At 46.1% G+C, this 24,039-nt stretch overlaps 1 protein-coding gene across 1 annotated transcript; it reads left to right on the top strand.

The window, feature by feature from the left end:
- Nucleotides 1-441: 441 nt before the first annotated feature.
- On the top strand, nucleotides 442-22,855 carry LOC132769783 (palmitoyltransferase ZDHHC19). Its single transcript, XM_060766714.2, has 9 exons — nucleotides 442-545; nucleotides 648-769; nucleotides 4,266-4,393; nucleotides 7,394-7,566; nucleotides 10,149-10,254; nucleotides 10,556-10,632; nucleotides 16,846-17,080; nucleotides 20,168-20,231; nucleotides 22,648-22,855. Exons 1-9 carry the CDS (start codon nucleotides 442-444, stop codon nucleotides 22,776-22,778), a joined length of 1,140 nt encoding a protein of 379 aa, XP_060622697.2. The 3' UTR covers nucleotides 22,779-22,855.
- Nucleotides 22,856-24,039: the final 1,184 nt, after the last annotated feature.

The following is a 24,039-nucleotide window of genomic DNA, read 5'->3' as shown; positions in this document are numbered from 1 at the left end:
TTTGAATGCAATATTCCTGCTTCTTGGCAGAATGGGGTTGGACTGGATGGCCCAGGAGGTCTCTTCCAACTCTTTGATTCTATGATTCTATGATTCTATGATGCCTGCCATAGATGCCGGTGAAACATCTGGAGATAATGCTTCTGGAGCATGGCCAGACAGCGCAAAAAAACTACAACAACCCATTCTATTTTTTTTCTTAACTATTTAACCCGCAACCCTTGTCGGCTGCTTTGGCCGGTCCAAAAATAGTGGACTACAACAGAAATCTGTATGTATGTTCGTAGCATCGGACCCATTGGGAAGCATCTTCCATGGTCACTATGGTGCCATTCCACAGCAACCCTCTCTATTATGTAATAACCACATTGCCATGGAAATCCATGGGCCATGGTTCCATCTGGACCTGGCTTTGCAATTGTGCCAGGGTTCCCTTAAGGCATGGCGCCCAGGTCAGATGGATGCCATGCGCTCAGCTCCGGCATCTTAGCTTCGCTTCTTTACAGCACCCTCATGGCCCTCAGCTGCCTCTTTTTCACCTTCCCGTAAGTATGGTTGGGGCCAAACCCATTTAGATTTAATATCTCTTCTCCAAAACTCTTGGGATTGGAAATGTTTTGGACTTCTCTTGGCTTTTCCTCCTACAGATGTAGCTGGCTAGCTCTCCATGTCTCCTGGACGATCCCCGTCCTTTGCGGCCAGTTGCTGGTTGCAGCTGCTATTTACTTCTGCCTCACCAGTTTCACAGACACAGGGATTCTCCACAAAGGTCGGTCAATAGTATGCAAAACCTTCCAAAGTTTCAGTCCTGGTCAAAGCTAGTGAGGTGCCATAAAAGGGGGGGGGGTTGTCTCCTGGCACCACTTAACAATTAAGACTTGTGCGCCAGCTGCGACTGTACCTTGTGAAGTCGGATCTGGCCAGGGTGGCCCAGACTATTGGCTCTCCCTCCCAATTTGGTGTCGTCTGCAAACTTGATGATCCTGCCTTCTAGCCCTTCATCTAAGTCATTAATAAAGATGTTGAACAGGACCGGGCCCAGGACGGAGCCCTGCGGCACTCCACTGGTCACTTCTTTCCAAGATGAAGAGGAAGCATTAGTGAGCACTCTCTGTGTTCGTCCACTTAACCAATTCCAGATCCACCTCACCGTAGTTTTGCCTAGCCCACATTGGACTAGTTTCCTTGCCAGAAGGTCATGGGGGACCTTGTCAAAGAAGGCCTTACTGAAATCCAGGTACGCTACATCCACGGCATTCCCCGCATCTACCCAGCTTGTAGCTCTATCAAAGAAAGAGATCAGATTAGTCTGGCATGACTTGTTTTTGATAAATCCATGTTGACTATTAGCGATGACTGCATTTGTTTCTAAGTGTTTGCAGACCGCTTCCTTAACAATCTTTTCCAGAATCTTGCCCGGTATCGACGTGAGGCTGACCGGACGGTAGTTGTTTGGGTCGTCCTTTTTTCCCTTCTTGAAGATTGGGACCACATTGGCCCTCCTCCAATCTGCTGGAACTTCTCCCGTTCTCCAAGAACTCTCAAAGATGGTTGCCAATGGTTCTGAAATGACTTCTGCTAGTTCCTTCAGTACTCTTGGGTGTAGTTGATCTGGCCCTGAAAGGGGACTTGAACTTATTAAGAGCGGCCAGGTATTCCTGGACGACTTCTTTCCCAATTTGGGGTTGGATGTCCTCCAATCCCTCATCCACTCCATCTTGCTGAGGTTGAAGACTCTCTTTTTGTGAGAAGACCGAGGCAAAGAAGGCATTAAGTAGTTCTGCCTTTTCCCTGTCCCCTGTCAGCATTGCCCCATCTTCTCCTCGAAGAGGAGAACCCCCTGCTTCTTGGCAGGGGGTTGGACTGGATGGCCCATGAGGTCTCTTCCAACTCTTTGATTCTATGATTCTATGATTCCATGCCTTATTCACCTCCAGATTGGATTACTGCAATGCACTCTACGTGGGGCTGCCCTTGGAAACAGCCCGGAAATTTCAACTGGTACAACGGGCGACCAACTGGTACAACGGGCGACTAACTGGTGCTTCTTGCAGGGTGCGGTCAACCCCCACCCCCCCCACCCCCGTTTAAGGAGCTCCATTGGCTGCCGTTCATTTTCCGGTCCCAATTCAAGGTGGAGGTTCTTGCCTACAAAGCCCTGAATGGTTTGGGACCCACCTACCTGCATGACCGCATCTCTGTGTACGAGCCCACACGATCTCTTCAATCATCTGGAGAGGCCCTGCTCACACTCCCACCTCCTTCGCAGGCGCGATTGGTGGGGACGAGGGACAAGGCCTTCTCAGTGGTGCCCCCCCCCCCCCCCCCGATTCTGGAATTCACTTCCCAGGGACATTAGACATGCCCCAACGTTGGCAGTCTTTAGAAGAAGCCTGAAAATGTGGTGTGCCTTCCCAGAATAAGGAGAACTCTCAGCAATATGTCCTCACAATGCACTTTAATACTGACTTAGGATGGACTGTGCTTCCTCATTTCTCTCCGAAAAATCCTATCCTAGTTATATTTTACCTTGTTCGCGTCAGCATATTTTCAATTTTAATCTATTACATTTGGCCCAGTCATTTTTAAAATTGTTTATGTCACTATTGATTGGTTCTTGTTTTTGTGATTTATATGATTTGTATTTTATTGATTGTTTATTGATGTTGTGTTTATTGATGTTTAGTTTGATGTACTTTGGGCTTGGCCTCATGTAAGCCGCACTGAGTCCCTGGGGGAGATGGTAGTGGGGTACAAATAAAGATTATTATTATTATTGTTGTTGTTGTATTGTCAAAGGCTTTCATGGCCAGAATCACTCGGTTGTTGTAGGTTTTTCAGGCTATATGGCCATGTTTTAAAGGCATTTTCTCCTGACGTTTCGCCTGCATCTATGGCAAGCATCCTCAGAGGTCCAACAGACCTCACTACCTCTGAGGATGCTTGCCATAGATGCAGGCGAAACGTCAGGAGAAAATGCCTTTAGAACATGGCCATATAGCCATAAAAAACCTACAACAACCCTATTATTATTATTATTATTATTATCATCATCATCATCATCATCATCATCATCATCATCATCTCCTATTTCTCAATGCTATAGAATTCTGGAAATTGTAGTTTTGCAACTACAATGCAAAACTACAATATGCAACCAATAGCTCCCCTTCATCCTGGATGAGTGTAATGGGAGGGAGTGGGTCAGCCCTTGACCTAGTGCTATTCAACATGCTTATTAATGACTTGGATGATAGAATAGGAGACATGCTGATCAAATTTGCAGGTGACACCAATTGAAAAGAAAGCTAATATCCCAGAGGAAAGGCTCAGAATCTGTTGTTGTTGTTGTGCTGGTATGGCTCTACAAGTAGCTTCAGCTTCATTTTCTTTCTATTGAGTGTTTGCATATATTCCAAGGTTCCATGCATTTGCAACAAGGTGGCTTCCCTTGGTTTGCAATCATAGGGCTAGCCACCTGTCTATCATTGTTAAGTTTTGGTTCCGCCCCTTTCCCCAGGGCCATGAAAAGAGAGGGAGCCATTTTTAGTTCAGTCTTATAGTGGAAAGCTAAGCTGAAGGACGTGGATTTGCTCCATCCGTAGAAAAGCTTCATTTCCTACACCATCCGGGGCAGACATTCTGGGGGAAAACAGTCCCAAAGCTCTGGCAGGGAGCTTACGGCCTCTCAGCTTTACAGCATCTAAGGGAAACAGTCCTAAAATTTCGGAAGAAAACAGTTTTGCAGACCCAAAGAACTCCAGCTGGAGAATCTACATGGCCTTGACTGGTAGGTCTACTTGGGACCCAAGACGCAGATTGGAACTGGTAGTAGACCCCACATCAGCAAAGTTTAGACAGTAGATTGCCTGGGAGGGGTTAAAAAAGGGTTTTCCTTGTTAAAGAAAGAAATAGTTCTCCAAGCAAGGTGCCTCTCCATTTTGGGGCAAGTTAAGAAGCATTTGTTTAATCTGTTGAAGATCCAAGAAGTGTTTGTTGTTTTATTGAAGACTTAAGCAATAATAAAGGACTTTGTTAAACCTTTCAAGCCTTCTAAAGACTGTGTATGGGAAAATCCTTGAAGGCCTCTCACCCGAGGCACCCTGGCTCCCCAATGGGCACAAAGAGCACGTCCTGTTTAAAAAATTCAATTATTACAGGCCCAGCGCGTGGCAGCACAGTTGTTGTTGTTGTTGTTGTTGTTGTTGTTGTTGTGCATGCCCCCCCCTTCTCTTCTGCCTTCCCAACCCACACAACTTTTGCAGGAATTGACAAAGAGCTGATGAACCAAGCCGTGACCATGAACGATGCCAACCAGCGCTGGTGCAACAAATGCCAACTGTACTGCTTGCCACACACCATTCATTGCCACTGCTGCAACACCTGCGTGGAGGTAATGCAAAGCACTACAATGACAACATGCCCCCAAAAGTTCGTATTGTGGTCCTGGAAAGCTGTAGTTTTGATGTCACAGGGAGATTTGGTAACCCATTTCAAAGGGGGAATTCCAACCTCTAGGGCGCATCTACAATGTAGAATTAATGCAGTTTGACACCAGTTGTACTGCCATGGCTCAATGCAGTACAACTGGTTGAGGGTTTTCCTGGTTTGTAGCAAATTAATTCGGGACTGTCCAGAATGTTGTCTGGACAGCCCCTTCTTTATTGCGGGAGTTACCACAATAAAGGTACTGTCTGGACGGGCCGCAGGAGAATGCCTTTGCAATTCAGACCAGAACTAAATCTGGATTCACCACTGACCATATTTTATTATTTATTTATTTATTTAGAAGTTTTGTATACCGACCTTCTCACCTCTCTTGAGGGACTCAGACCGGTTTCCAACCATAATATTACATACAGTCACTAAAACATCATACTTCACATTACAATAAAACATTAAAACAGCAATTACATTCGATAAATACAATGGTCAGTCGTCCCACTAAAATCGTTGCTCATCATCCTCCATCCATATCTCAGGGTGTTGGCTCACTCGTCAAATGCCTGTCTCCATAACCACGTCTTCAGCTGCTTCCTGAATGTCAGGATAGACGGGGCGGTTCTGATCTCCAGAGTGAGAGAGTTCCAGAGTCGAGGGGCCACCACCGAGAAGGCCCTGTCCCTCGTCCCCACCAGGCGCACTTGCGAGGCTGGTGGGACCGAGAGCAGGGTATAAAGGCTGGTAGATGGGCAAACGATAGCTGGACAGGGGAGAAAACAAATCCCACCGCTGCCACCAATTATAAAGGCGATGTATATGGCACCGATATAAATGTTATGAGGGGATGTCTCACTAATTAAACTTCCGCTGCCACCATAACTATAAAGGACAGGAACACTCTAGCTGTTTAAAATATTAAAAAAATGCTTTTTAAGACCACCAAGCACTGTGTCTTCTAATTTGCTTCTTTAAAGGAAAACAAGTTGAGGTTGAAAAGGGGCTATATCCACAAATGGCACACTGGACTCAGGCTTTTAAAGTTGTAAAATAAACAAGGAAAGTTTATTGATGGAAATATACAAGAAAGTAAGTGCTGCTTGAAAATCTTGGCGGTTACAGAGAAATTCTGGTTTGTCTTGCAAGCGTAATGGTTACATGTAAATGGTTCTTTCTTTGTTACAACAACAGAGATTTTCTTCTCTTTAAAACCAAGTACACTTGACAGGAACTGAATCTCTGTCAAGATACAACTGTAGCTTAGCTACCCTAAACTGAGGCCTAGCTAACTACAACTCCAGCTATTTTCCCCCTAATAGCTGTTTCCAGTTTGCTACAGCTTACTTCGCTGGCAAACCTAAGGCAAACTGCCTACTCTTAACAAATCTCAAACACGAACTCCTAAACTACCTTCCTACTCTAATCTCCAACAACAATAGACTGACTGAAAAAGCCCTCTTCTTTCCCTCCAAACCTTGCTAACTCCGCCCCCATTTCTAGACCAATCCTGGCTGTTCTAATGCTGACTCAGGCCCAGGACACTCCCCCTCTCTAAAATGGTGTTTTTCCTGAACTAAAATGGCTACTGCTGTTACTGCCAGGCCTATCAAAGCAGCAACTAACTGGCCTGTTTCTCCTAGGCCCTGCCATCCAGGCTGGAAAGGTCTGGATCTTTCCTGTGTAAAGGATCTGCCCTGTGTAAAGGATCTTTACACAGGGCATCTCCAGATGATCTTAATAATCTTGATGATTCATAGGGGAGAATACGTTCGGAGAGGTAAACAGGGCCGGAGTCGTTTAGGGCTTTATAGGTTAACACCAGCACTTTGAATTGTGCTCGGAAGTTAATTGGCAGCCAGTGGAGCTGGTGTAACAGCGGAGTGGTGTGCTCCCTGTACCCAGCACCCGTTAGTAGTCTGGCTGCCGAGCGTTGGACTAACTGCAGCTTCCGGGCAGTCTTCAGAGGCAACCCCATGTAGAGAGCGTTGCAGTAATCTAAACGGGTTGTAACCAAAGCGTGGACCACCGTGGCCAAGTCAGACTTCCCAAGGTACAGGCGCAGCTGGCACACAATTTTTAATTGTGCAAAAGCCATGGTAGTCCACGCTCTGGTTACATCCTGTTTAGACTACTGCAACGCTCTCTACGTGGGGTTGCCTTTGAAGACAGCTCGGAAGCTCCAACTAGTCCAGCGTTCGGCAGCCATGATTCTAACAGGAGCGGAGCGCAGGGAGCATACAACCCCCCTGTTGCGCCAACTCCACTGGCTACCGATCTGCTACCGGGCTGAATTCAAAGTGCTGCCGTTGGCCTTTAAAGCCCTAAACGGTTCTGGCCCAAGCTACCTATCTGACCGCATCTCTGCCTATGAACCCACCAGGACTTTGAGATCTTCCGGGGAGACCCTGCTCTCGATCCCGCCTGCTTCTCAAGCTCGGCTGGCAGGGACGAGAGATAGGGCCTTCTCGGTGGTGACTCCTCGGCTGTGGAACGCCCTTCCTACGGACATTAGACTAGCACCATCTCTAATGGTATTCCGCAAAAAGGTGAAGACCTGGATGTTTGTGCAGGCGTTTGAGTAATTTAGTGCAATCTGGTAATGGAACATAGGAATGGAACAATGGACGACGAACCTGGACTATGCTTGGATGATGAGAAGATTGGGTACGGTTGTTTTTTGTAATAATTGTGCATTGTAATTGCTTATTGGTAATTTATGGATAATGTGTTAAGTCAATGGTTATATGTTGTATGGAACCACTGCTGTTTCTACTGTTTTTACTGTTTGTGAACCGCTGTGAGTCGCCTTCGGGCTTGAGATACAGCGGTATAGAAGCAAAGTAAATAAATAAATAAAAGCTCCCCTGACCACCGCCGAAACCTGGGGCTCCAGGCTCAGCGTTGAATCTAGCATGGAAGCCACAAGCCAATGTTTCTACGTCTCCCTTTGCAGGAATTTGACCACCACTGTGTGTGGATGAACAACTGCATCGGCTCCAACAACCAATGCTTCTTTGTCCTCTTCCTGCTCTTCCTGAACTGCTATGACGTGGCCGTCCTGGTCTGCTGCCTTGTTTACCTGACCCTCAATGCCCAGCAGGATTTCAATGTGGAGAAGATTTGCACGTATCCTTCTCCCAAAGGCAAAACTTGGCCCAGCATCTGCATATCTGTGTGAATGCATTGGTGCCAAGTTTGCAAGACACTCTCCAACTCCCTTTGCCTGTTCTGTCTTTGCCCTTTAAGGGCTTCCATTACTTGCAGGGATGATAGGTAACACGCAACATTCGTGAGGCAAAATCAGAGGGTAAGCCCTTATTCCATGCTTACTTACTTAGGCGATCCCTCGTTGGACGAGTAAGATGGTCTTCCATCATGGGTTTCCTTGTGGGTCCGTAGGTGGCTGTGGAGCCCTATTCTTGCTCTGCATCTTCTTCCGCAGTGAGGGCATTGGTTTCCAGGTGGAAGGCGGTCCCGGTCGGGGTTGGCTTGATGCGCCTTCCTCCTGGCACGTTTCTCTCTTTCACCCTCCATTCGTGCCTCCTCGAGTTCTGCAGCACTGCTGGTCACAGCTGACCTCCAGCTGGAGCGCTCAAGGGCCAGGGCCTCCCAGTTCTCAGTGTCTATGCCACAGTTTTTAAGGTTGGCTTTGAGCCCATCTTTAAATCTCTTTTCCTGCCCACCAACATTCCGTTTTCCGTTCTTGAGTTCAGAGTAGAGCAACTGCTTTGGGAGACGGTGGTCAGGCATCCGGACAACGTGGCCGGTCCAGCGGAGTTGATGTTGGAGGACCATCGCTTCAATGCTGGTGGTCTTTGCTTCTTCCAGCATGCTGACGTTTGTCCGCTTGTCTTCCCAGGAGATTTGCAGGATTTTCCGGAGGCAGCGCTGATGGAATCGTTCCAGGAGCTGCATGTGACGTCTGTAGACAGTCCACGTCTCACAGGCATATAGCAGGGTTGGGAGGACAATAGCTTTATAGACAAGCACCTTAGTATCCCTACGGATGTCCCGGTCCTCAAACACTCTCTGCTTCATTCGGGAAAATGCTGCACTTGCAGAGCTCAGGCGATGTTGTATTTCGGCGTCGATGTTGACTTTGGTGGAGAGGTGGCTGCCAAGGTAGCAGAAATGGTCGACATTTTCTAATGTTACACCATTAAGCTGTATCTCTGGCATTGGAGAGGGGACGGAGAGGGGACGGCTGGTGACTGCTGGAACAGCACTTCCATGCTACACTGTGCTCTGATGAGGCAGCAACCAGGAACCCTGGAGGCCCATATTGCAAATCCCAGACGAGGCTTCTCAATGGCTTCTCTGTGTAGTCTGACATGGTGGTTGTGAGAGTGGTCCAGCATTTCTGTGTTCTCAAATAATCTGCTGTGTCCAGGTTGGTTCATCAGGTGCTCTGCTATGGCTGACTTCTCTGGCTGAAGTAGTTTGCAGTGCCTTTCATGTTCCTTGATTCGTGTTTGGACAATGCTGCTGCGTTTGGTGGTCCCTATGTAGACTTGTCCACAGCTGCATGGTACACGGTAGACTCCTGCAGAAGTGAGAGGATCCCTCTTGTCCTTTGCTGAACGGAGCATTTGTTGGATTTTCTTGGTGGGTCTGTAGATAGTTTGTATGTTGTGTTTCCTCATCAGCTTCCCTATGCGGACAGGAGCAGGATTCAAAACGATCTTGACAGATTAGAAAGATGGGCTAAAACTAACAAAATGAAGTTCAACAGGGACAAATGCAAGATACTCCACTTAGGCAGAAAAAAACGAAATGCAAAGATACAGAACGGGGGACAATGCCTGGCTCGAGAACAGTACATAGACCTTGGAGTCCTCGTGGACAACAAGTTAAACATGAGCCAACAATGTGATATGGCGGCAAAAAAAGCCAATGGGATTTTGGCCTGCATCAATAGGAGTATAGTGTCTAGATCTAGGGAAGTCATGCTCTCCATGCTCTATTCCGCTTTGGTTAGACCACACCTGGAATATTGTGTCCAATTCTGGGCACGACAATTCAAGAGAGATATTGACTCTAAGCTGGAATGTGTCCAGAGGAGGGCGACTAAAATGATCAATAGTCTGGAGAACAAGCCCTATGAGGAGCAGCTTAAGGAGCTGGGCATGTTTAGCCTGAAGAAGAGAAGGCTGAGAGGAGATAGGATAGCCATGTGTATGTGAGAGGAAGTCACAGGGAGGAGGGAGCAAGCTTGTTTTCTGCTTCCTCGGAGACTAGGACGCAATGGAACAATGGCTTCAAACTACAAGGGAGGAGATTCCCCGTGAACATGAGGAAGAACTTCCTGACTGTGAGAGCCGTTCAGCAGTGGAACTCTCTGCTCCGGAGTGTGGTAGAGAGGTTCCTTCTTTGGAGGCTTTTAAACAGAGGCTGGATGGCCATCTGTCAGGGGTGCTTTGAATGCAATATTCCTGTTTCTTGGCAGGGGATTGGACTGGATGGCCCATGAGGTCTCTTCCAACTCTTTGATTCTATGATTCTATGATGTATGGCAAGAACACTTTTCCTCTGGGTGGATCTATGTCTTTACTCTTGTGGCTTGTTCTTGGTCTTGCAGCTCTTTTGATGTCTGAAATCTTCAGTGGGCCACATAGTTGTAGACTCTGGCTCCCCAGGACTAAAGGTCTGGCAACCCATCCATTGTGACTCTCCTTCTTGTTCTCCTTGACCAAACGTCCTCCTCCCAGACTTCTGGTGACCATCCCTGCCACGTTCTGCCTGGTGCCTCTACTCATCCTTCTCTGGAGCCAGATTGGCAAACTCGTAGCTGCTCGTCACAAAGCCGCCTCTAAGGTAGAAGTGCCCAGTGGTCTTTGGAATACAACTCCCAGAATCCCCTTCAAGCCAACCATGGTGGATAGAGGGGTTTCTAGGTTTCTAGAGCTTGTACTGCAAAGAAGAAACTTTTTCCAAACTTTGATTGCTGTGCAACCTCCTTGGTTATGAGCCCCAAAAGGAACTTTGCTAAGCTCCGGTTGGCTCTCTAAACTCTGATTGCTCTCGATGTAAGGTACTTCTCCATTATTCATCCCCAATCAAGCGACTAACTAGCTTCAATCAACCAATCAATTAATCTTTATCTCTCTTTCCACAGCTTCCCTCTTCTAACACTCCTTCTGTCCGGAATAGATACTATCCAGTTTCCATCCAAAGGCGATGTGATGCAGCAAAGTGAGTGGCGTAGCGATTTATTAAGGCTTCTGGTCCAACGGAGCATTATTATTATTATTATTATTATTATTATTATGTTTATGTTTATGTTTATGTTTATTTATACCCCGCTTTTTCTCTCCACAAGGAGACTCACAGCATTGGAACTGGCAAGCCATAAACAGAGGGGGAAATCGATGATATCACAGCATTTATCCATCCGTCATAGGCCCCATCTACACTGCCATTATAATGCAGATTGTACTTATTATATGTCAGTGTGGACTCTGTTGAGGATCCCTCATCGTCAAAATCATAGAATCATAGAATCATAGAATCAAAGAGTTGGAAGAGACCTCATGGGCCATCCAGTCCAACCCCCTGCCAAGAAGCAGGAATATTGCATTCAAATCACCCCTGACAGATGGCCATCCAGCCTCTGCTTAAAAGCTTCCAAAGAAGGAGCCTCTACCACACTCCGGGGCAGAGAGTTCCACTGCCGAACGGCTATCACAGTCAGGAAGTTATTCCTCATGTTCAGATGGAATCTCCTCTCTTGTAGTTTGAAGCCATTGTTCCGCGTCCTAGTCTCCAAGGAAGCAGAAAACAAGCTTGCTCCCTCCTCCCTGTGGCTTCCTCTCACATATTTATACATGGCTATCATATCTCCTCTCAGCCTTCTCTTCTTCAGGCTAAACATGCCCAGTTCCCTAAGCCGCTCCTCATAGGGCTTGTTCTCCAGACCCTTGATCATTTTAGTCGCCCTCCTCTGGACACATTCCAGCTTGTCAATATCTCTCTTGAATTGTGGTGCCCAGAATTGGACACAATATTCCAGGTGTGGTCTAACCAAAGCAGAATAGAGGGGTAGCATTACTTCCTTAGATCTAGACACTCGGCTCCTCTTGAGGCAGGCCAAAATCCCATTGGCTTTTTTTGCCGCCACATCACATTGTTGGCTCATGTTTAACTTGTTGTCCATGAGGACTCCAAGATCTTTTTCACACGTACTGCTCTCGAGCCAGGCATTGTCCCCCATTCTGTATCTTTGCAGAAGAGGAAGGGGAGCAGGGAGGTGCTCAGGTCTTAGAGCGAGAGGAAGAAGAATCCAACAATGAGGTTTTGCAGGTGCCTACTGATGGAGGGAGTCAGAGAACAGGCGGCGGTCAGCTCGATTAGTTGCTAAAAGATTGATGATGTTGGGGTTCAGCCTCCGTGCGAACCAGAACCTGAACCTGATTCTTTAATTGTATTTCCTGATGCAACTGAACAGGCCTCTGAACATGTATCTTTCCCTGATGGTGTTGAAACTGTTGATTATGAGGCCAGTGGCGGGGAAAGTGAAACTGAACTTCCTGATGGGAATGTTTTGGAATCAAGCAGTGACAGCTCTCCAGAGGGACTCACACCTGGGTTTGGTAATGAGGGCCGAAGAGAACAGATTTGGAAAAACAGGAGTGAATCGCAGTTTCTACGAAGGTCAAATAGATTACGGGAGAGGCTTCAAAGCCTGGAGGCGTTTCAAGAAATAGTTTCTTTAATTTAAGGGGCCTCTCCCTGGCTGTCTAGCTAGATCAAGCATCGTTTTAGACTGAGGCAGTACCTTGGCAGATTTCCTGTGTTCCAGGGCCTGCATTCCCAGAGGCTTCTAGTTTTCAAGTACGGTTAGTGATATGCTAACAGGTTTCTGGTTTTTGTATTGTGGCTTTGGAATTTTGCTCAAGTTCAGAGATTTTCCTGACTGCTGTGTTTCTACTATGGCATTTTGACTTTGCATCTACCTTTCTTTTGTAACCATTTTTCATCAATAAAGAGGATTATTTTTTTCCCACAGTCCAGTGTGATGGATTTAATCTTATGGTCTCGTTTCCTGATCTGGGATGCAACAGATGAGCTAATTGGGTGACGCCCTAAGCCTTCCTGCATGGGGTATAAATCAGAAGCAGGAGAACTTAGCTTTTCGCTGCTAACAACAACTCTGTTACTGCCGTAATCTACTTTGTGTTAAAGACTTCGTGATCTGTGCCTTCTTGTCTGCTGATTTTGCTGGGACTTTGCAAAAGACTTTCATTAGTGTCTGTAGTAAGACTTCCTTGTTTCCTTTTTCAATTGCATTTGCTTATTTTGTTTGCTGGAGTAAAGCGTTTTTCTTTCACTTTCAATTTTGCATTAAGGCTGTTTGTTAAAGAGCAAAACAGGACAAATTGTTAGCAGCGAAAAGCTAAGTTCATAGAATAAGAATCAAAGAGTTGGAAGAGACCTCATGGGCCATCCTGTCCAACCCCATTCTGCCAAGAAGCAGGAATATTGCATTCAAATCACCCCTGACAAATGGCCATCCAGCCTCTGCTTAAAAGCTTCCAAAGAAGGAGCCTCCACCACACTCCGGGGCAGAGAGTTCCACTGCTGAACGGCTCTCACAGTCAGGAAGTTCTTCCTAATGTTCAGATGGAATCTCCTCTCTTGTAGTTTGAAGCCATTGTTCCGCGTCCTAGTCTCCAAGGAAGCAGAAAACAAGCTTGCTCCCTCCTCCCTGTGGCTTCCTCTCACATATTTATACATGGCTATCATATCTCCTCTCAGCCTTCTCTTCTTCAGGCTAAACATGCCCAGTTCCCTAAGCCGCTCCTCATAGGGCTTGTTCTCCAGACCCTTGATCATTTTAGTCGCCCTCCTCTGGACACATTCCAGCTTGTCAATATCTCTCTTGAATTGTGGTGCCCAGAATTGGACACAATATTCCAGATGTGGTCTAACCAAAGCAGAATAGAGGGGTAGCATTACTTCCCTGGACCTAGACACTATGCTCCTATTGATGCATGCCAAAATCCCATTGGCTTTTTTTGCCGCCACATCACATTGTTGGCTCATGTTTAACTTGTTGTCCACGAGGACTCCAAGATCTTTTTCACACGTACTGCTCTCGAGCCAGGCGTCACCCATTCTGTATCTTTGCATTTCATTTTTTCTGCCAAAGTGGAGTATCTTGCATTTGTCACTGTTGAACTTCATTTTGTTAGTTTTGGCCCATCTCTCTAATCTGTCAAGATCGTTTTGAATTCTGCTCCTGTCCTCTGGACTATTGGCTATCCCTCCCAATTTGGTGTCGTCTGCAAACTTGATGATCATGCCTTCTAGCCCTTCATCTAAGTCATTAATAAAGATGTTGAACAGGACCGGGCCCAGGGAGGAACCCTGCAGATGGCACTCCACTCGTCACTTCTTTCCAGGATGAAGAGGAAGCATTAGTGAGCACTCTCTGTGTTCGTCCACTTAACCAATTACAGATCCACCTCACCGTAGTTTTGCCTCGCCCACATTGGACTAGTTTCCTTGCCAGAAGGTCATGGGGGACCTTGTCAAAGAAGGCCTTCCTGAAATCCAGGTACGCTCCATCCACGGCATTCCCCGCATCTACCCAGCTTGTAGCTCTATCGAAGAAAGAGAGCAGATTAGTCTGGCATGCTTCTGGTTTATACCCCACGCAGGAGGGCTTAGGGTGTCACCCAATTAGCTCATCAATCTTTTAGCCGCTAATCGAGCTGACCGCTGCCTGTTCTCTGACTCCCTCCGTCTTTCTACAAAAGTAGACACCTGCAAAACCTCATTGTCAGACTCTTCCTCCTCTCCCTCCAAGATCTGAGCACCTCCCTGCTCCCCTTCGTCTTCTGACGACGAGGAATCCTCAACAGAGTCGTATAATCAAGTTCAAACTGCATTATAGAGCAGTGTAGATAGGACCAAAGTAGCACTGGGCCTGATCTTTGAGAATAAGGATAGCAAAAAAAAATCCATCCTTATTCATTCCCAGGTCAAAAAAAAACCTCAACTGAGAAATAATAATAATAATAATAATAATAATAATAATTCTTATTACAACAACACTATGTAACAAAATTTGAAAACGTTTGTGTTCCTGGTTTGAAAGTGTTATTTCCTGTTTAATTGTGCAGTCCATACTTTGAAAGTAGTTGTTCTACTCCAGAAACTTCGTTTTCGTGGCTGCCACAAACTATGTTGAATTGGGTTGCTGTGAGTTTTCCGGGCTGTTGAATTAGTTGAGACTGTTATGAGATATTCATTGAAAATCTATAGGAAGATGTGCTGCAGGTTGTTCTTCCCACAGAAACAAAGTTTTTGCAGTTTAATAAACTTTTCCCATGCTTTTTTAAAATAATAAAACCAATTTAAATAATAGAAACTTCCAAGGTCATGTGGCCAGCATGACGGCATGGAGAGTCATTACCTGCAAGACTGTAGGTTTTATATAGCAATATTAAATGATCACTCACAAGCCGGTTTTGCTTGGAAATGAATATATTGCTTGTATCTCTGCAGCAAAGAAAGACACTACTGACTTTTCCCCACCACCACTTCCTTTTATACACCTTTCCTGCCCATCTCCCCCCTCTTCTCGGTTTCCTTATTAGAACTGGTTTATTTATTTATTTACTTTGCTTCTATACCACTGTTCTCAGCCCGAAGGCGACTCACAGCGGTGTACAACATAGAGAAACAGGGTTCAAAATTCAAGACACAATCTAAAACAATCCACAATCCAGTATTAGCAACAACATTATCAACAAAAACACCTCAATTACTACAAAAATCATTCCACATCGTCTCATCGTCCAGACCACAATCCAGAATCATTTTCCTTTGTTCCATTCCTATCGTCCTTACCAATCATTGCACTTCTTGTTCGAACGCCTTCTTGAACAGCCAAGTTTTTAATTTTCTGCGGAAGATCATCAGGGAAGGTGCCAGTCTGATGTCCACGGGAAGAGTGTTCCACAGCCGAGGAGCCACCACTGAGAAGGCCCTATCTCTCGTCCCCGCCAGCCGTACCTGTGAGGCCGGCGGGATCGAGAGCAGGGCCTCCCCGGAAGATCTCAAAGTCCTGGTGGGCTCATAGGCCGAGATGCGGTCAGTTAGGTATCTTGGGCCAGAACCGTTTAGGGTTTTATAGGCCAACGCCAGCACCTTGAATTGAGCCCGGTAGCAAATCGGCAGCCAGTGGAGCTGGTACAACAAGGGGGTTGTATGCTCCCTGCGTCCCGCTCCTGTTAGTATCATGGCTGCCGCCCGTTGGACCAATTGAAGCTTCCGGGCCATCTTCAAGGGCAACCCCACGTAGAGAGCGTTGCAGTAGTCTAAACAGGATGTAACCCGTTTATTTCCTGGTTGCTTCACAAGTTCCAATACAAGGTTTCCAGCGCTCTCTGCTGGCTTCAAAATGTCACAGAGAGAAAACTGAGGCAGCCAGGATGATTCAGTCAGGATGTCACGGAGGGAATTTGTGATGTCTTCGTGCCGTCAGAAATTGACTCCTGACATTACCTTCCCACCAAAGTGGTACCTATTGATCTACTCACATTTGCATGTTTCTGAACTGCTAGGTTGGCAGAAGCTGGGGCTAACAACAGAAGCTCACCCCGCTTCCCAGATTCGAAGCACTAACCTTGTGGTTTGCAAGTTCAGCAGCTCAATGCTTTAACCTGCTGCGTGACCAGGGACTCACATAGTGTATCACATAGTTTAATATAAAAATAGAGCCGTAATGCTTCAAATATGTGTCGGGAAAGAGACGTAGGCCACAACAAATCTATTTTTCTTCTGCTGCTTGGAAGTCCAATCATAGAATCATAGAATCAAAGAGTTGGAAGAGACCTCCTGGGCCATCCAGTCCAACCCCATTCTGCCAAGAAGCAGGAATATTGCATTCAAATCACCCCTGACAGATGGCCATCCAGCCTCTGTTTAAAAGCTTCCAAAGAAGGAGCCTCCACCACACTCCAGGGCAGAGAGTTCCACTGCTGAATGGCTCTCACAGTCAGGAAGTTCTTCCTCATGTTCAGATGGAATCTCCTCTCTTGCAGTTTGAAGCCATTGCTCCACGATTACAATGGAATAATCTTCTCTATAAGTTTGTAAGCAGAGGCTACATAGCCATCGGTTCAGAGGGTTTGGATTGTGTCTAACATCACAGAGTTGGACTGGATAGTCTTTGGGGATATTTTCCAACTCTAGGAGTCTTACGTGCTTCTGAAGGCTTTCATGGCTGGAATCAGTAGATAGCTGTGAGTTTTTCGGACTGTATGGCTATGTTCCAGCAGCATTCTTTCCTAATGATTATGTTTCTGGCCTGTAATAGTGACCGATCCCAAAGAACCAAAAATGGGACCCACTCCTATGGTTCACCTATCTCACTGTTCTGTCCATCTTTTCCATAAGGTACAAAGCAAAGCCAACTCCGGCACCTCCAGGAGCCCAAACCTGGGAAGCTCTGGACACCTCTCAAAATCCTTCTAGGATTTCTAACTCCTGTCCCCATGGCCACAGCCACACGCCCGGCGAACAGAAGGCACTCAAGGCTTGGCAACACTTCCTTTCAACCATGGGGGGCTTCTTGCCCCGGAATCAGCACCAGATGGGAGCCTGGGCACGAAGGCTATCTGACAAGGAAGAGGTGAGCCAAAGGTATGAAGATACAGCAGGCATGGGCAAACTTCGTCCCTCCAGGTGTTTTGGACTTCAACTCCCACAATTCCTAACAGCCGATAGGCTGTTAGGAATTGTGGGTGTTGAAGTCCAAAACACCTGGAGGGACGAAGTTTGCCCGTGCTGGCGGTTTAACTCCTGTGGTTTTGCTTTTTACAAAGATATTCTGCTTTGGTCAGACCTTACCGAGAATAACCCTGTGTCCAGCTCTGAGCAACACCATTCATGAAGAAGATAGATTAAAATGGAAGGTGTCCAGAAAAGGGTGACCAAAATGGTCAAAGGTATGAAAGCCAAGTCCTATGAGAAGTGGATGAGCACAGAGAAGGGAAGGTTGAGAGAAGGGGATGTGAGAACCACGATGAAGTATCTGAAAAGGAGTCATTTTGAGGAGGGGGATAAGCTTGTTTTCATTTGCTCCAGAAACTAGAACTGTTCTGTCGTACGCTGGGCTTGTAAAGAATTTCCTTTACAACAGGACGTGCAACCTTTGCCCAGCGGGAAGCCAGGGGGCCCAAGGAGAAGTTCTCAGAGGTTTTCCACCACAAATGATCTTTAGATGGCTTGTGAAGTATAACAAAGACTTTTATTAATGAACAATCAAACAGAACAATCAAACAATCATACAACAGGCATGGGCAAACTTCGTCCCTCCAGAAACTTCTCTTGTCTTCAGAAAGTTAAACAAATGATTCCAGGCTTTTATGCAACTGGTAGCTTCCTAAACTTGCCCACGAAGGACAGGCAACTGTCTTCAATAACTTCTTCTTTACTTTAAAGGAAAATCCCCTTTTTAACTTCTCCAAGACTGACTGTAATCTAACCCTTACTGATGTGGGCTCTGCTACCGGTTCGAACTGCTTCTCGAACGCTGAGTGGACCTACCAGTAAAGGCTTAGATGTTCTCCAGCTGGAGTTCTTGGTCTTTAGGGCTGTTTCCCTGGAAATCTTTAGAATCTTTGGAGGCTCTTAAGACTGTTTTCCCCCGGAAAGTCTTAAGTGTTGAAGCTTTTGTACAGGGGAAGCTTGCACACATCCTGTACATTAGCTTTCCTTGCTGAGACTAACTAAAAATGGCTCCCTTCCCTTCCCAATTGCCCTGAGCAAGGGGTAGAACCAAAACTTAACGATGATGGACAGGTGACTTGCCCTATGACTGCAACTAAAGGAAGCCACCTATCTGCACAGACCCTGAAACCTGGGACTGCAAACAAACATTTAATACAAAGCAAATAAATTTGGAGCTCCTGGTACAGCCGTACCAGCACAAGGACACAACAGAAATTATTCAATTTGAAGGAAAGGAGATTCCATATAAACATTAGGAAGAATTTCCTGATGGTCAGAGCTGTTCAACAGTGGGATACCTGGTGGTGTCTCCTGCTGTGGAGATTTATAAGCAGAGGCTGGATGTCCATCTATTGGGAGGGCTTGGATTGTGCATTCTTGCATCAAATGGCCCTTGGAGCCTCTTCCAACACTAGGATTCTATTGTTATAATCAAAACACCACAAGCCCAAATTGAACCCCAGAATCTGGAGCCCCATAACCATCAACAATGAAGCTGTGCTGTCACACGCTGGGCCTATAGCAATTGGCTTTTGAACAGGACGTGCTCTTTGTGCCCAGCGGGAAGCCGGGGTGCCTCGAGTGAGAGGCCCTAAGGATTTTCCTATACAGAGCCTTTAAAAGCTTGAAAAGTTTAACAAAGTCCTTTATTATTAGGTTCTTGTGGGTTTTTTCAGGCTATAGGGCCATGTTTTAGAGGCATTTCTCCTGACGTTTCGCCTGCATCTATGGCAAGCATCCTCAGAGGTAGTGAGGTCTGTTGGAATTAGGACAATGGGTTTATATATCTGTGGAATGGCTGGGGTAGGGCAAAGAGCTCTTCTCTGCTGGAGCTAGGTGTGAATGTTTCAACTGATCACCTTCATTACCATTTGAAGGCCTGCCTGAGCCTGGGAAAATGTTCTGTTGAGAGGTGTTAAAATGTGCCGGGTTGTTTCCTCTCTGCTGTTTTGCTGTTGTAATTTTAGAGTTTTTTAATACTGGTAGCCAGATTTTGTTCATTTTCATGGTCTCCTCCTTTCTGTTGAAATTGTCCACATGCTTGTGGATTTCAATGGCTTCTCTGTGTAGTCTGACATGGTGGTTGTTGGTGTGGTCCAGCATTTCTGTGTTCTCAAATAATATGCTGTGTCCAGTCTGGTTCATCAGGTGCTCTGCTATGGCTGACTTCTCTGGTTGAAGTAGTCCTTTATTATTGCTTCAGTCTTCAACAAATTAAACAAATGCTTCTCAGATCTTCAACGGGTCAAACAAATACTTAAGGTTTAGAATCAACTGGTGGCTTTCTTAATCTTGTCCACAAGGGACAGGCAACTAACTTTGTGAACTGTTTCTTTTCTTTAAGAGGAAACCCCTTTTTAACCCCTCCTTGGGCAATCTACTTTCTAAACTTTGCTGCTGTGGGCTCTACTCCCGGCTCCAAACTGCTTCTTGGGTCCTGATTAGACCTACCCAGTCAAAGTTTTGTAGATTCTCCAGCTGGAGTCCTTTGGAATTGTTTCCCCCCAGAATTTCATAAGAAATGAAGCTTCTCTACAGGTGGAGCTGATTCACGTCCTGTAGCTAAGCTTTCAACTGTAAGACTGAACCAAAATGGCTCCCTTTCCTTCCTGAACCCTGGGGAAAGGGGCGGAACTAAAAAACCCAACGATGATAGGCAGGTGGCTGCAAACCAAGGGAAGCCACCTTATTGCAAAATGCATGGAACTTTGGGATACATGCAAACACTCAAAGAAAGAAAAGGAAGTTAGAGCTCCTGGTATAGCTGTACCAGCACAGAAGCCCTCAAAGACCTTTCCCCTCAGTTTTAGACAACTTCTCAGTGAACTCGCCTAAAGTTTATTTATTATTTATTTTATTTTTTTACTGCATTTGTATACCGCCTTTCTCGGCCGGAGGCGACTTATTTTCTGTATCTCAGAGGGTTTGGGAAGTGTTTGAGATGCCTCCTTCCTCGTTGTTGATTTCTCAATGCTCCTTCCTACAGTGTGCCAAGAAGAAGAAGAGCAAATGGCAGCTGAACCCCATGGAACGGAGCGTGGAGATCCCTAGTGAGTACATTCAGACACCCACAGTCGCTGCGGCTATGGAAACCCCATGGAAGAAATGGCTAAAATAATTACCTAAAAGAATAGCTTTGTAGGATTTTCTAGGTCTTCCAGCATAATGAGAGGAAGTTGACCCTAAGAGTCACAGTGGGGGACCTAGATGTTCCTGGAGAAAACAATTAAACCAAATCCTCAAATGTGGAATGGCAACTGTAAACTTCTTGCCACTAGCTTTATTTATTGTTTATTTATTTCTGGTATTTATATCCCATCTCTTCTCTACCCAAAAAGGGGGACTCAGGACGGCTTACGTAGGCAGCAATTCGATGCCGTTACATGAACAATTAATACAATAACCATTAAACAAACCATCAAACCATTAAAATACATAAGCCATTAATTAAACAATATAAAAACTTTTGTTACCAAATAGAATCGTATCCTCATGTAAATCGCCTTTCTGATCCATTTCCGCCTTGAGTCGCCGATTGGCTGAGAAAGGCGGTATACAAATACAGTAAATAAACAATAAATAAATACATTTCCACTAAAGTGCTAATTTATGTCTGCTGATTGAAAGCTTGGTCCCATAGCCACGATTTTACTTTCTTCCTGAAAGCCAGGAGGGATGGGATTGATCAGAGCCGTTCAGCAGTGGAACTCTCTGCCCCAGAGTGTGGTGGAGGCTCCTTCTTTGGAAGCTTTAAACAGGGGGTGGATGGCCATCTGTCGGGGGTGATTTGAATGCAATATTCCTGCTTCTTGGCAGAATGGGGTTGGACTGGATGGCCCATGAGGTCTCTTCCAACTCTTTGATTCTATGATTCTATGATCGTATCTCACTTGGAAGAGCGTTCCACAGGCGGGAGGCCACCACCAAGAAGGCCCTGTCTCTCATCCCCACCATCCGCGTTTGTGATGTTGGTAGGAGCGAGAGCAGAGCCTCCCCGGATGATCTTAAGTTATGAGGTGGGACATAGAGGCAGATGCGTTCGGACAAGTAAGCTGGGCCAGAACCGTATAGAGCTTTAGAGGGCAAAACCAGCACTTTGAATTGAGCTCGGAAGTGGACAGGCAGCTTTCCCTCTCAATGGCCAGAACGTGGGTAAATGTTCTATTTCTTAGACTTCCAGAACCACTAAACACAATGCTGATGCTGGCTGGAATGGGAGATGCAGTCCTGACAAGAACAGTAACTCTTCTCAGGTGTATCTATACTGTAGAACAAATGAATGTAGCTTGACACCAGTTGAATTGCTATGGCTCCATTCTATGGAAGCATGGGAGCTGTAGTTTGGTTTGGTAAAACCCCAACTCCCACGATCCCATGGCATTGAACCAGGGACGGCTCAACCCATACGCAAAGTAAGCATTTGCAGAATAGTTGATTTTGCCCAGGGGTGCTCTTGAGGCGCTCTTGGGGGGTAATAGACCTTGACATATGCGAGATGTAGTTACTGGGATGTATAGTTCACCTACAATCAAAGAGCATTCTGAACTCCACCAATGATGGAATTGAACCTACAACGAACAGAAAATATATACCAGTGATTGGTTGGTGGGGGGGGGGGTGTCAAAATACTGTTTGCTTATCCTTGAAAATTACCTAGGGCCTCCTCTGGTACTAGGAATAAGAATCTGCAAATTCTGATTGTATATTTGTATATATTGCAACAATGAAGATTAAAGCCTCTGGATATTTTGGATGTAAACCTGTGAGTTTACTAAACAGTGTACAGATAACCACTGATTTAGGATTGTCTGCGCACCCCATCTCTACCTGAGAACTCTATCCCAGTTATATCCTGCTGTGGCTGAGATGTTATGTGATGATGAGGATGATGGGATTCAGATTCCTGTCTCTTTTTCTGTGCCTCAGATCTCTGGGCCTGCGGCTTCCACAGACAGCACAGACAGTGCAGAGTCAACATCAACACAGCGGTTCCCAAGTGAAAGGAATTTTAACGAAGGAGATAGCGAACAGGTGGGGAGGCATTTGCCTCCTTCCCACGCTGATACTGAAAGTATTGAAAGCCTTGACAGTGACCTGACCCAGTAGGCTCGTCTTGATCTCCGGGTCAGGCGGAGTTTTCGCCTGGCCGGCAGACGAGAAGCCAGCTCAGTGAAAGGTCATCGCAATGATTTCATGTAATGTTTTCATGTTAGAAACCAAGGAAAAGCGTCAGTTCAATGTAGCTTATTAGCCTGAAAGCTTCATGGAATCAATGATTGGTTGGGGGGGGGGGGGGGTGCAAAAATACTGTTTGCTTACAGTTGAAAATTACCTAGGGCCACCTCTGCATTGAACCATGGCAGTGAAAGTGGTGCCAAAGTGCCTTATTTCTACAGTGTAGATGCACCTTTAGGCATCCCCATGTATCCCAGGCTAATCCTTACTCTGCTCTTTGTCTCCTGATAGTCCCAGACATGTTGGGTGCTGCAAAGCTTCTTGATCCTGACCAAGACTCCCATTGGAAATGCCGGATCCACGAGAGCCTGAGAGGCCCTCCTTCGCCCATGGCCATGCTCCTTTCCTCCTCAAACATCTGAACAGCATCTTCGAGGCTGCCTTTCTTTCGTGACAATCACAATAGTACTTTCCACTAGGTAAAGTGGGTTGAAATAAAGTCCTGCAAATTGGGTGCTTCCCATTTCAACTCTTCTTCTCGACTCTTCCCCTCAACCCATTATTAATTGAAATTTTTTAACATAAAAAAACACAAATAAAGAAAACAAGAACACTTGTACAATACATGCAGAGCATATGTTTGTTATATTTGGGGGCCACCTGGGAGAAACCCTGAAGGTATCATCAGGAAACAATAAAATGGTGATTGCCCCCCAAGACTTGGAAAGGGATGAAAGCCCTTCTCTCAATGAATGTAATTTATGATCCCGGGAACAACTGACGTGGAAACCTTTATATAGGCAATCATAGGAAGACCTTCCAGTCATGACAAAAGTGTCTGCTAATGGCATGACAAGAGTATCTGATAACATTAGAAAATGTTGATCATTTCCGCTCCCTTGGCAGCCACCTCTCCACCAAAGTCAACATCGACACCAAAATACAACACCGCCTGAGCTCTGCGAGCACAGCGTTTTTCCGAATGAAGCAGAGAGTGTTTGAGGACTGGGACATCCGTAGGGAGACCAAGGTGCATGTTTATAAAGCTATTGTCCTCCCAACCCTGCTATGCGCCTGTGAAACGTGGACTGTCTACAGACGTCACAGGCAACTCCTGGAACGATTCCATCAGCGCTGCCTCCAAAAAATCCTGCAAATCTCTTGGGAAGACAGGCGGACAAATGTCAGCGTGCTGGAAGAAGCAAAGACCACCAGCATTGAAGCGATGGTCCTCTGCCATCAGCTCCGCTGGACCAGCCACGTAGTCCGGATGCCCGACCACCGTCTCCCAAAGCAGTTGCTCTACTCCGAACTCAAGAACAGAAAACGGAATGTTGGTGGACAGGAATCATAGAATCATAGAATCATAGAATCAAAGAGTTGGAAGAGACCTCATGGGCCATCCAGTCCAACCCCTTTCTGCCAAGAAGCAGGAATATTGCTCTGCTTAAAAGCTTCCAAAGAAGGAGCCTCCACCACACTCCAGGGCAGAGAGTTCCACTGCTGAATGGCTCTCACAGTCAGGAAGTTCTTCCTAATGTACAGATGAGTTGGAAGAGACCTCATGGACCATTCAGTCCAACCCCATTCTGCCAAGAAGCAGGAATATTGCATTCAAATCACCCCTGACAGATGGCCATCCAGCCTCTGTTTAAAAGCTTCCAAAGAAGGAGCCTCCACCCC

This window comes from Anolis sagrei, chromosome 3 (genome assembly GCF_037176765.1).
Source record: "Anolis sagrei isolate rAnoSag1 chromosome 3, rAnoSag1.mat, whole genome shotgun sequence".
NCBI classification, from domain to species: domain Eukaryota; kingdom Metazoa; phylum Chordata; class Lepidosauria; order Squamata; family Dactyloidae; genus Anolis; species Anolis sagrei.
This window is presented reverse-complemented; position numbering and strand designations above follow the sequence as displayed.